The sequence below is a fragment of the Ambystoma mexicanum genome, chromosome 9 (genome assembly GCF_040938575.1).
Source record: "Ambystoma mexicanum isolate Mex_15411 chromosome 9, UKY_AmexF1_1, whole genome shotgun sequence".
In the NCBI taxonomy this organism is placed as follows: Eukaryota; Metazoa; Chordata; class Amphibia; order Caudata; family Ambystomatidae; genus Ambystoma; species Ambystoma mexicanum.
Window position 1 is genome coordinate 307,559,594 of NC_090931.1, and position 14,164 is coordinate 307,573,757.

General features: G+C 45.0%; 1 protein-coding gene across 2 annotated transcripts in view; it reads right to left on the reverse strand.

Annotated features, from left to right (window-relative positions):
- Positions 1-14,164, reverse strand: part of P2RX1 (purinergic receptor P2X 1) — a 443,061-nt gene that overhangs the window by 165,488 nt on the left and 263,409 nt on the right. For both annotated transcript variants that reach the window (XM_069614712.1, XM_069614713.1), the window contains one exon: positions 227-323. In XM_069614712.1, the coding sequence (XP_069470813.1) occupies positions 227-323 (97 nt within the window). The remainder of the gene's footprint in view (positions 1-226; positions 324-14,164) is intronic.

Here is a 14,164-nt window from a genome sequence, read left to right on the forward strand (position 1 = left end):
TGCTTAATACACATAATTCTTACAGCATCTAATAAATCATATTCCTAAAATGTAACACTCTGATGCAGTTTCTTAATCTCCCCAAATTATGGAAGCAGACTTTTCCCATGATTATTGGAGTGTTGTTTTTTTTTAAAGAAGAGCCAATGGTAGACATATATGCATTAGCAATTGAGTAACATTCTCAGCAGGAACATAGATGAAAAGAAACAACGATAATCCTTACTTGGGAATAATGAGGTCATTTTCAACCGGGCACCAGGCAAAAACCTCACATGTCTTGGTCGTGCTGTTGTAGGGTATGCATCTCCCAGTCATCACGCCTAAAGAAACGGAATTAAGGAACAGACTTTATGGACCCTGCACATGATGAGCGCCTTCCTCTAGGTGCAGTGCTCAGCTTTGCTGTTCAGATGCACATGTCAAAGTTCAGAGACTAAGAGATGGTTAAATATGGCCCTCAAAAACCACAATCTCACCAGTTTGCAGGATAACCTCTGACTAAACAGCTATCATTTAGATTCAATGTACTGAAATTAATTTGGAATGGATATCATGAAAACATGCAGTGTCTTTTACTCGTTAGAGCCAGGCTTGGATACCCAATCTAGCTGATCCTTAGAATGAAAGCCCATATATTTGTTCTCTGCAAACGCTCAAAAGCTTTTTTACTTGCTCTTTCAGAAGCAGTACTAGTAAGAGGACAGTCTAAACATGTAACTACTGCGCTTTGGTGTGCAGTATGAACATCAAATTGAATCAGCTGGGTTTTAATATCCAGATTACTTATGAATAATTTCCAACACTCGAACACCTAAGCTTTCTTGTTACAGTCCTGTCTGCCTAACCACCACTCCCTGATTCGGTGTAGATTTGACACTGCAGAACGAAGGTCTTCGCAACTTCCTCTTTACACAGGAAGTAAAACAATGATCACAACATCTGAAGAAAGACTAACAACTCATGTAAAAGGCTAGTCCTTCTTCTATGCGGGATAATTGGGTGGCAGTAGGTGCCTGAGTCACAAGCGGACACTATCATTTGATAAGCGCTGTGGCAAGGACGATGGACGAGGAGGTAATTAATGTTTTACTAAAAAGCACAGGTGCTTGGCCGAATGACAAGTTAGTGGACATAAGTTAGTTCAGTGTTTGTGTCTGAAACATTTCCATCTTGAATATTACCTGCCTGTAATCTCTAATTCAAAGCTCGTATTCCTTACAAATGGGTTTTATAGGTTTTGATGTTCTATGTCTTAACTTGACACAAACGAACACTGTTGAAAGAGCATTAGCAATGACACCAAGCCTGGCATTGGTGTAAATAATTGGTGTGTTTTGCATGAATATGTGCTTTGTGTAAAGTTTTGTGTGAGGGGGAGTGCACCTGACATAAGCATACTATTTGTTTAACTAATAGGGCTAGCGCTCTTGCAATGAGTGTGATATGTGTTGGGTGATGAGGGGGGGCCTAGTGAACTTGCAGCGAGTGTGATCATTGTTTTGCTGAAGAGGCAGCAATGCAAAGGGTCTGATATTTGGTTGGTGACGAGAGATTATTCATTTGCAATAAGCATGATCTTTGTTTGCTGGTGACGGCTAGTGCACTTGCGATAAGTGTGATGTGGTTTTTGGAGAGGTTTAATGCGTGATATGTGCTTGATGCAGCAATTGTAATGAGTATTAGACTTTTTTGGTCATGAGGGTGGTGCCCTTGGACTTGCACTGTGTGTGATATTTGTTTGACGGAAATGGGATAGCGCAGTTGCAATAAGTGTGATGTGTGTTTGGTAGCGATGATTCGTGCAATAAGTGGGATACATGTTTCATGGAGTGGGCGTGGGCCACCTGCAATTTACATGATTGAGGGAAAGGGGCAGTGCATTTCCTATGTGCTATATTTATTTAGTGAAGCGGGTAGGGCACCTGACTTGAGGGTGATGTTTGTTTAGGGAAGAGAGGTGAGGCACTTGCAATAACTGTGATATTTGATGGGTGATCAGGGGGTAGCGTACTTGCAATGAGCAGAACATTTGATAGAAAGGGGTAGTGCCTTTGCAATACGTGTGATATCCGGTATATCGACTGAGGATGGAGTACTTGCAATGACTATAATACAGTATATGATTGGTAAAGAGGGGTAGTGCACTTAAGTGTGATTTTTAATTTGTGAAGTGCAGTATTGCACCTGCCCTGCGTGTGATATTTGTTTAGTGAAGACCAGTAGCAGACATGCAATGATTGTGATATTTGATGGACGGCGAGGGTTAGTGATATGTGTATGGTGGTGCAAGGTAGTGACGTGGCAATGAGGGTGATATGTGTTTGATGGAGAAGGGGTAGCATACTTGCAAGGAATGTATTATTTGTTTTGTAAAGAATGGTAGCGAACGTGCAATGAGTGTGGTATCCGTTTGGCGGAGAGGTTTACTGCACTTCCTACTTTATGTACTTGATGTTTAGTTGGCACCAGGTCTTATGTTATTTGGCCACCTTTATTCAATTCTGTCTTTTTTGCATGCTGAATCTTATATGCCATTATTGTAGAAATAGAGTGAAACTACAAATACCTGCTTGCAAAGTGCTGTCAGCCAAAGGAGGTTTACCAGGTTATTCCATGTTATACGGGACACTGTTCCAATCCCGGACTTTGCTTTTACTTTATTGCAACTCAGTTTCATTGAATTCAATTAAAGTAACCCACGACTTACAGTCTCCGTAAGCAATTGGCGGTGATATGAGAGCTCAAGACTAAGGTGTTAAGGGGGTCTCAACCCTTCTGCCCCCCAGCATACCCCCCAAGATGACAGGTGCCACCCACTGAAATAGCCCCACAGACCATACCTGGATGACATCACCAAAGTAATCATGAAAAGGCAACATGGCTGAACACACCCACAGAGATATTAGCCAGGTGCAAAACAACACACATGAACTGCTTGCTGACACCGATAATGCAATTATCATGAACAGCCATGAAAGCAAAATGGAAGCCACAGCTGCATTGAAATGAATTGGAAAGGCTTACAACACAGGGCTGAGGTCTGACACACTGATTTTCCTGAGAAATGTGAAATGACCTGGCAGCATGTCCAGCCCTGCCAAGGACACTGGGGAAGTTTGAGGGAGCAGAAAAGATACAGCACCTACAAGGACAGAAGACGGAAATCCCTAATAAATGCAGGCAGAGAAAATCACTTTTACGGTCCACGAACACGTGACCTGGAGCTGGGGAACAAGGCCCATTCAAACAGATAATGTTGTTCCCATCAAACTGAAGACAGAAGATGGAGAAAAATGTCCTTGCTCTGGGTCTTGAGAAGTTGGAAGTAGCAACATCGATGGGGGACAGGCGGTGCTCTGAGATCACCTTCCCCACCCATCATTTTTTGCTCACATGCTGGTAAATTTTCTAAACTGACAAGGCTTGCACGGACCGCCTGAGGGTGGTGTCTGGCGGAGCTACCAGATCTGGCAAGACCAATCAGATTATTTGTCCCCTATAGACTGTAATTATACCTATACTGTTCACCCAATCCAAATCCCGCTTAGAGCCCAGGAATGTAACTTTTGGTTGTGATGTCAGACCTGTTTAAATTTAGTCATCTGGTAGACTTAGCTAAAAAGATGGAACTGGATAAAGGATACTTGGGGGTAATTAGCAACTTTGTGGACCTTGTGATCGCTAGTTTAATTATATGCTTTCTAATACGCCATGCACAAACAGGTTTCTTCATTGTCCGAGGAGAAACAACACACATAATGTTATCAGGCTGAGCAATTCTCCTCTTTCAACAATTGGCAAATTAAATAGTTGGAGTTCCATAAAGGGCTCAGGTGTACATTCAACTCGGGAGCAGAACCAGTTTTCTACCTTTGAAAATGCAACACAATTGAGGTATTATGACCCTGTAGACCCTTTTTGGGCAGCGCTTAAATATGGCTGCTTTTGACAAATCCTCATGAAACTTTGCCCAAAAAATATACAGCCACTCAGAATATTTTTGCAAAGTTTTGTGTGGTTTCGTCAAAGGGGGCAAAGTTATAGGGGTGGTCCCAAAACATTTGAAATCCAGAGAAGACATGAATGGGACAAATGTTTGCTCGGGGCTACAGCCCAAACTGCTGGACGGATTTGCACAAACTTGGCACAGCGGCCTGGACCCAAAAGCATACTTTTTCCAAATTTGGTGTTAATCAGTACAGTAGATTTTTAAAAAATGCCCAAAAAGTAGGTCCAAATGAATTTGTGATATCTCCGTCCGGTCCGCGGACTCACTTCCTGGTTCGGTTTGCACAGATGCCTCTAAACGAATCAGGGAGCCGTGCGACATGCACAGATATCAAACATGGCTGCTGATTAGTCAAGTAAAATCATGAGGTGCGTCATAACACTTTAAACTGACACCATGTTGGATTTGCAAACTGTACACGTAGTCTGCGAATATGTCGGTAAAAATATATTAACAAACACAACATTACACTTCTCAAACAAATGAAACAATCTCTGGAGAGGTGGCAGGTGATGGATGGGATGCATAACCTGTGGCCATGGACAGTGTCTAGATTGTCCGGGGCATGATCAATCTGGTCATGGACACCAGAGAACAGCAATGGGGTTAAAGTGGGCATGGCCACCAGTGACCAGCTATGTGGTTAAAGTGGGCAGTCGGCCTGGCAAGGACAGTTCCATAAGCGTGATATACCTTTGGTGCCTAAGGCATAGTCTGCGGCCATGGACAGTGGCCAGATTATTGCCCATGCCCTGGACAAACTGGCCACTGGCCATGGCCACCAAAGACCGGCAATGGGGTATTAAGTGGGCACGGCAACCAGAGACCGGCAATATGGTACAATTTTTGGAATCGGCATAGGCTTGAATGGGAAAAACAATTCTGCTTGCAGCTACAGCCAGAGGTACTGGATAGGTTTACAGCAAACTTGCATGAGGAGCATTAGCAAGGACAAGAAAGCATGTTTTTGCACATCGGTCCTGTGTTTTATTTTTTCCAAAGTGTCAAAATGTAGGTTAAAAAAATTGTGATTTCACTGGCCCCCGGGAAAGGACAAATGTCTGCTCTGATTTGCTTATTGGGGCCTGCAGCATGACCAAAACCAGGCCCCATGGATGGTGCACACTGGGCATGGGTGCAATTCATGGCCTTTGGTCACATTAGGGGGGTATAGTGGACCCTGGACTAGGATGCAGGCTAGGAGCAGTGGATAACGAGAGTGGTATGATGGGGCTGGTATATCATGGTCGAGGCTCATGCCCTTGGCAATTCAACAATGACTTGTAGTACCAGCATGCATTGCTGGAAATGACACACATCAGTATGCGCTGCAAAAAATATGATTTCTAAAGGAGGTTTATAGTCCTTTCATATACGTTAAAAGAGGAATTATTAGTAATTTATAGACAGTGCTGTAACATCATGAAACATTTTTACTTATATAAATCATATCAATTCATTGAAAAAACTGTTAAAGAGACGTTATGTTAATGTTGCACTAATAAAAATCTATGAAATCCACTGAAAAAACGTAGTTAAAGGGACACATGATTAAGCTGTGCTATTAAAATCTATGAAATTAATTGAAAAACACTTTGTTAAACGGATGTTATGGTTGCAAGTTAAAATAAACAAACAAAGCAATGTGCCAGTTATTGTAAAGCTATGCAACCACCAGGCACTGCTAAGACTAACACCCAGGATATCAAGGATGACATCACAAATGTCCTAATCGATGACATCACGGATGGCATCACACATGACATCACTCCTTTGTAACTATTCTGATGGAAATTCCCTGCAAGGGGTTCTGTTTAGCGTGCTGCTAGCAACATATGAAAGGTGATCTGATGGCCTCTCACAAACTACTCCCTGTATCATAAAATGTACTTATTGGAACGGAAACATTCTACTGAAGTTTTGTTTTTAATAGAGCAATCTAACAATACATACACATAGGCAATGGTCTCAGCTTGGACCATAGACGTAGAGTGTTGTTAATCTGGTATGTTTGGACAGTAGAATCATAAACCCAAATCTATCAGAATCTAAACTAATTTTAAACTTGTAATCAACAGCTAACAATATAAGCGGTTGATTCCACAGTAGCATAGTATTACCGCTTTTTCACTTCGAACCACTATAGCCTGCATTTTACATTGCCAACAATTTATGCATGAGCCCATCCCAGCCTTTGCCTGTAGCACGACATTGGGAACATGGTCTTGCGAGGCTCGCGGTTTCAAGATGTGGGAGATCAGACCAGAGGGTGCTCTCCAGAGAGTGTGCTGTTGCTTCACAGAGCGAGCGCGTCCTGCCTACTACTCTTTCTGACCTCCTGGTATTTATAGACAACGGCCTGCCGCCCATGCCTGTAGATTTATCTCTGGCATTGTCTACCAAACCTGCTCCTGGATCCTGCTTTGTCATTGGACGCTTGGTAATCCATTCTTGCCTTTAGCCTGACCCTGGTACATCCCAGTATGGTTATCTTATTGGTAGTGGTGCTTGTAATCAACTCTTTCTTGCCCTGCAATCCTTGCTCACGTCTGCTTAGCCCTTCGTGCCACATTTGATTCCTCCCTCTGTTACCAGAACCCTTAGTGTTCCTTCATCCTTGTTTTATCCCTTGCCTCACCTTTCTCTCCTTCTGATTTCCTTATACCTGTGCCTTCCTTGGGTCTCTGGTGTCACTCTCTACGGCTAATGTCCTCGGTGTGGCAATAGAACTGCATCCTTAGTGCCCTTGTGCATAGACCTTTATTGTGTCGTTGTGCCATCAAGCATTGTGCACAATCCTCATGCCAATGTGGTTTACACCTTCCTCTCACATGCTTCCTTGTCGGATTTGCAACTTTCTCCTGTAGCTGTATGTCAGCGGGTCTGGAACCCAAACACGTGACCTCATCTAACAGCACCATCAATACCCTTTCTCACCAGTTCTCCACTTTGGTTCATTGTCTACTCGAGTCCTCATAGGTACTTAAGCTATGTCTTTCCTCCATCCATTTCCACACCCTTAGCTACCGTCTTCTTCCTTCTTTTTCACCTGGGGGCCCTGTTGTTCTGCTGTTCTTCCCTACTTACATTTTCGGCCATCTTGGGGTCAGGTTTCCTATACCATTAGACCCCTAGGAAACAGGAAAGTGTGTGAGGGTTATCATCACGGATCCACCAGCAACCATGAGAATTGCCTAATTTGATTTATGAACACCACTTTTCCAGGGGTCCTAGGTGGATGCCAAAAATCTTGAATATAGAAGCCGACAATTTCAAGATGTTGGTCCCAAAAGAGTGATTATTTTGGGTTGATGAAACACCCCATTCTAAAAAAAGGAGATTTTTAAACATCTTAATTTGTAAAATATATGTATTTAATATCAGTAAGATAAAACTCAATAATAGAGCAAACATCTAAAACCAGAAATGTCATAATATACATAACTCCATTTTACTATGGTTTACCTATTTAGACGTATGAAGATAGGACAAAAAAAGGGGGCTGGAAGAGAGAGAAGGGGGAGGTGAGCCTCATCCAAGTAAAACCTGCACATTCACCCATATAATTCATTAAAGGAGCCCCGCATTCCATCATAGTCTCTAATCTTCCCTTTAGCTTGAAAAGAAACTCTCCCTCTCGCGTATGCAACCAATATCGCTGATATCATGAGCGTGAAGCTTATATTTACATTTTAAGAATTCAAAGTCTAGTAAATTACCATCAAAGCACTGTACAGAACACACTTACAATACAATAAAATGAGGTTTGTAGACTATTTACAAAATCTACATCAAGAGTGGAGGAGATGGCTCTTAAGAGTAGTTCGAAATAAAGAGTAAGAAGTAACAGAACAAAAGAGAGAGAGGGAGAGCATTCCAGTGGAGTGGGCAAGCAAAGAAAAAGGGGGAAGATGAAATGATAACAATATTTCTGAGGCTTGTGGATCAGCTTAGTATCACATGCTTTGCATAGGCTGGCATCTAGTGGCAGTCGCATAGTATTGCACATGAATCTTTTGAAGTTCGAAAAGGGATGTCGACAGAGCATGATTTGTAATTCTATCCCTAGTGTGAAGTACCCTGTATTCATGATACCCCACACATTGAGATCCCTCAGATGATTGGTTTCAGCCATTGTGACAAGGGGTTTCTTAGCGGAGTCCGTAGCTGTGTGCTACTTTACAGTTACATTTCTACAAACATTTCTCTTGTCGTTTGCGTTCGACGCAATCATTTGATGGCTGATACCTGGAGCTTCTTGATAGATGATACCGGCTTCCGAACCAGATGTCTGCCCCACCAAACGGCTTTGGCTGCATACCCCCATTTCCTGCCCCTACTACATTTGTCTTGCTGCCTCTCTGTCCACCCTCCATTATGGAGCGTACTCTCTTTAGGTTTTGCCCTAAGTGCAACAGGAAATTCCTGTTGGTAGACAAACATAGAGTTTGTAACCACTGCCTTCCTCGTGATCATCTCAAGTCCCTTTGTGCTGAATGTAAGCTCTTTAGGCCCAAGACCCTAAAAGAGTGCAGAACCAAGAGGTGGGCGGCACACGCCATGTCAGCTGAGTCAGAGACCACTGCCGGGATCTTTCAGTCAGACGCAGAAGGCCTAGGCAGCCAAGACTCTGACTCAGAGCTCGAAGACACTACTGCCGAACCCTCCAGTTCCCACATGCTCGTCCCCAGTCTCGATAGGAAGTCGCAGCGTGCTGCTATGAGGAAGGCCTCTGGCAATGCCGGCATACAACAACACTCCTCTTCCCATAAGCACACACCCCTGAGCTGCCCCTTAATGACTGCATCGACGGAAGGCCAACACACCGTCGGTTGACACCTCGCAGCCTACTGACATCACGCCGACTGCACCCACTGTGGTTCTGCCGAGGCATTTACCACATGGCAATCATACACTCAATCCGGCGAAGGGTGCACATAAACACTGCTCGATGGCTGAGGTGAAACCCTGAAGCAGCCATCGAAAAAGCTTAAAATCACATTCTCACTCAGTATAACGTCACAAGGAGCAGTCTGCTCACCATAAACATGCCTCTCACACCACTGAAGAATATGTAAAAGAATACTCACCTCTAGATTCTACCCTCGACAAGAAGCGCCCTAGGGAGAGTCCCAAGGACATACCCAGTGCCCCTTGTCAGAAAGCAGCTCCTTCTATGCCAGAGGTCACCCCTGTGGTACCATCCTCCATTCTGTCTTCCACACCCTGGACTCAGTCACAGTTTGAGGACACTATGGGGAAGATCTCATACTTCGTGGACTTTATGAGCAAGCTGCCCAGTCCAACAAAGCCAATTGAGAAGCCTCCTGCTCCTCCTACAGTGCCAGTGGCATCCCCTCTTCCTGCCCCAGCCCTGCCAACCGGGGAGCCCTCACAAAGTTCTTTTTATGGGGGCATTCAGTCCACACAAGCAGACCATGTCATCTGGATAGATGATCAAGACGACCCCGGCCAGGATGGTGATCATACCTACTTGTAGGACTAGTATGACCCAGACCTAATCTTTGTCGACCCTGTTGACCCTTCAGGAGTGGAGGGCGGTCACTCTTCTCCCATTTCAGACCAGCCACTCCACAACGAGCTGCTAAAGAAAGCTGCTCAGCACTTTAGCATAAACACTGATGAATCCAGCCCCACAGGGACTGACTTCGTTGATGATATTCTCAACAAGAAGAAACCTGTAAGCAAATCCATTCCTCTTCTGGAGTCCATTAAGAAGAGGGTCTCTCGATCACCGTCTACCCCCTCCCTTAGTAGGGCGGTTAACCCATGGGTAGAAAAATCCTTCAAGGCCTCTCCTCCAGCTCCCCTTTACATCAGGGGCCACATCAAGCCGGACTCCCTGGTGGTGCCCATTACACGGAGAGAGCTGGTGTCCCACTCTCAAACTCTGAGCAACCTCCCATCAAGGAGTGCAAAAGATTGTACACGCTGGGAAAATGTATCACGACCTTTGCTGCGTACCTAACCAGAATAGCAAACAATACCACCTTGATTGCCAGCTACAGCAACACCCAATGGGATGAGGTCTCACGACATCTGGACTCAGTATAAGAACAGACACAATCCTGCCTTCTTAAAATCATCTCCGAGGGAAAACAAGTCTCCCAAAACATCCTGAAGAACGTACTGGACTCTGCAGACACCTCTGGATGAGCCATTGCAGGCGTTACTGTAAAAAACCAGAGAGTAATTCACTGCTCAGACCCCAGGGATCCCTTGCTCAGGTGGCCAGGGCTCGGCCATTGCCTTTGGGTCCAGACCCTGGGGGTGGACAAGTGTGGGAGGATCACTTCAGCAAGGGGTCCTCAGGGAGTGGAGGGGGGACACCCGATGGTGAGACGTGGTATCCCCCCTTCCCAATACTCCTATCCAATCCTATTTTATCGGATATTCCAACTTCCCAGATCCCCTCCCCTCTCCTACACAAACACTGAGCCGAGGAAGAGGAGGTCTAAGCCTGAAAGGATTACCACCCGTGCAATACATTGGACATGTCCCTCTAACAAGATGAGGCATGGTCAGGCACTTAACTTTAATCACGTACACCTAATACCTATTAACTCTCCCCACATGGTTAAAAGGTGGAACACTGAGACACTTTTTTAGCAAGGCAGTGCACAAGAAGGAGCAGTCCCTCCAGGGCTTTAACGAATCAGGCGAAGGAGAGCGACAAACCGAGGAGTTAATCCGAAGGGGCAAGAAGCCAGAGAACCCCCGGCGAGAGATTGCTATTTCAGAAAGGCTGTGAGGATTGCACACGGCTGCCCAGCTGGAAGGGAGAAAGAGTCTTCTGAGTGCTACAAGGTTACCAGCCACCCTCCCGGGTGAATGGCAGAGTTGGGGAGGTGCAGAAGCAGCATTGGTAACAACCTTGTCTCCTACATCAAAGTCATGAAAGACAGAAAGCATCTTAACATGGCCGGTGAGTTGAAGGAAACAAAGAAAGCCTGGTCTGTGTTTAATTGAAATACTTGCAACAGTATCCGAGGGATGAAGGTTACGCGAGCGCCGATAAGCTGCGAGAGAAAGTGAATCTGTTGTTACGAACTGTGAACACGACATACAAAGTAGCAGAGCATTGGTTGAAGTGAGATTGCCCAATCGAAAGTCTCTGTGAAATGTTTTAAAGATGTTGAGGCAGCAGGAAGTGAGATATGAGCGTTAAGTGAAAAGCTCATAAACTGTTGAGCCTGACTGAGGGAGACCCATGTGAAAAGCAAGAGAAGGGTCCAAGACCGACTGAGGGAGACCCATGTGTGAAAGTAAATGGAGGGTCTGAGCCCGACCAAGGGAGACCCGTGTGTGAAAGTTAAAGGAGGGTCCGAGCCCGACTGAGGGGGACCCGTATGAAAAGCAAGTCATATGTAACAAGTATATTTTCTAAAAGATATTGGAACTGAAGGAAAATACGTAAAGTCGAAGTACAAGAAGAAAGGAAGGTTGAAGCGGTCATGTGGAGTTTAGAGCGAAAATCCTCCCAGTTTTGAAAGTCTTTGACAGCAAAATCAAAGTACAAAAGGAGGTTTGAGCCCGAACGAGGGGAACCTATAGTGTGGAATGTAAAGAAAGCTTAGGAAAGGGAACCCCACCAAGGAGAAATGGTTTGAGCCCGATTGAGGGGAGCCTATAGTGAACTGTGATCAAATAACATACTTAGAAACTGTTTGTTGAAACTGTGTAGAAGCTTGAAGGATGACCTGGACTTGGGTTAGAGGAACCCGAGAGGTTAAAACCTGTGAACTTGTGACTCAGACTTAAAGAAGGCTTTGCAGGGCAGAGACAGCCGCCTAACTGTGTTCGCAAGTCAAAGTGTGTTCATGCATCAAGTGTTCCACCTAACCCTTTGCTGTACAACGTGGGGACGAGAATGAATACTTATTTATATTGGCTTACTGGCATTTTGTTTCATGACTGATTTTTTCTTTTGTAGATACATATCCCTATATCACATTAGAGTGTATTAGAGTGAGGCCAGGCATTAGGTTTTGTTAGTATAGGCCTTTATTGTTTGACTCAGACTGACTAGGACTGTTTTTTATTATTAGATGGTTGAGATTACTCCCATTTTAGTAATAGGGCAAGCCAGGAGTTTTTCCAAACCCCTTGAATTTAACAATAAAGGTTTTGAAACTTGCAGCTCTTGTGTCAATGTCTACTTGTGATATCATGCCTCCCTAACAGTACCCTTCTTAAAAGACATTCCTGGCTCAAAGACTCAGGATTTAAGCCAGAGACACAGGCGGCCCCCATTAATATGCCCATAGAGGAGGGTTTCCTCTTCGTCAAAGCTATCGAGGACCAGCTGCAAACAGCAAAAAAGGAGCATGAGAACATTAAGACTCTTGGTCAAATTTCCAATAAGCCCTTAGTCCCCAGGGGAGCACTGAACACATTGAAACCTTCGGGCGCAAGGCTTGGGAAAACATGGCCAAACCGGAGCAAGCACGTCTGGTGCCTCTTTCTATAGCCCACACACTCAGTCGTCCTACTAATACCAGTAGCGGGGGGTTTGCTGCAGAAAAGGATGAGGCAGGGCTGCAGCCTCTAGAGGCACAGCAGCCCCTGCTGCCAAATGACGTGCCGATCCACGTTCCCTCCCATGCGTCCCCAGTCAGGGGTTGCATAACACTCTTTGCCGAGCAATGGGAGGCAATAACGTCAGACCGCTGGGTTCTAGATACAGTGGCCAAGGGATACTCGGTGGAGTTCCTCGAAACACCTTGCTACCATCCACCACACATCTCATGTCCTCTGCTCACATTGACATGCTCAAGGAGGAGATCCAAATTCTGTTACAAAAAGGAGCCATCGAGCTTGTGTCCCCCCTGGAACAAAATCAATGTATTTATTCAATGTACTTCCTTTTTCCAAAGAAAGATCTCACAATGCTCCGCGTGCTGGACCCGCGCCCTGCAAACACGTATGTCAAGCCTCAAAAATTCAGGATGACAACGTTGCAGGAAGTCATTCCACTAGTAAAAATACAGGATTACATGGCGACATTGGACATGAAAGATGCATACTTTCATATTTCAATATTGCTGCATACAAAAAATACCTCAGATTCAAATTGGGAGACAAGCACTACCAGTTGAAAGTGCTACCATTCAGCATTGCATCAGCCCCCAGGGTATTCACAAAAGTCCTAGCAGTCGTGGCCGCCCACTTGCGAAGACAGTCCATTCTAGTGAACCCTTACATAGACGACTGACTAATTACTGGGGATTCTCTCCAGAGGTGCCTTCAAAACATGCAGCAAATGATCAATCTGCTGTTCCAATTGGGCTTCTCCATAAATGAAAAGAAGTCAAGCCTAGAGCCCAGCCAAGTAAAGCAATTTCTTGGGGCACTAATCAAAACAGACATCGGGCTATTCTACCCCTCCGAGGAGAGGGTCCAAAATATGCTGTGTTTCAGATACCTTAGTATACAGCTGGTTATCAGGTGACGGTATGGAAGGCAATGCACCTTCTGGGTATGATGGCTTCCTGCATCTACCTAGTGCCGCATGACAGGCTGCGTATGTGTCCAATACAAGAGTGGCTAGTGAAACAATGGTCACAGGCAAGCGTGTTCTGGGATGGTCTAGTGGTGGTTTCGCAACCTCTGGTTCAGTCGCTACAGTGGTGGAACAGAGTATATCTGCTAAAGGGACAACCTTTCCACACACCGGCGATCCAAGCCACTCTCATGAAAGACGCATCTATGACAGGGCGGGGCTCACTTCCTTCACCATACCGCCCATGGCCTATGGACACAAGCACTGACTAGGAAACACATCAACCTTCTGAAACTTCTAGCAGTTCTCAAGGCACTTTAAGCCTTCAAGACTGGGCTAGCTCACAAAACAGTCCTAGTCCTCATGAACAAGACCATGCCCATGTTTTACATAAACAAACAGGGGGGAACACATTCTCCAGGGCTTTCCAAACTAGCCCAGAACATCTGCCGGTGGGCACTATAACACAACATGTTCCTAGTGACTCAACATGTTCCAGCGGAACTCAATTCTCTGGCAGACATGCTAAGCAGGAGTACAATGCTACCCTCAGAGCACGAATGGCAATTAAACACAGACATGCTACACAACTTCTTCTCAAACTGTGGGCTCCCAGAAATAGACCTTCT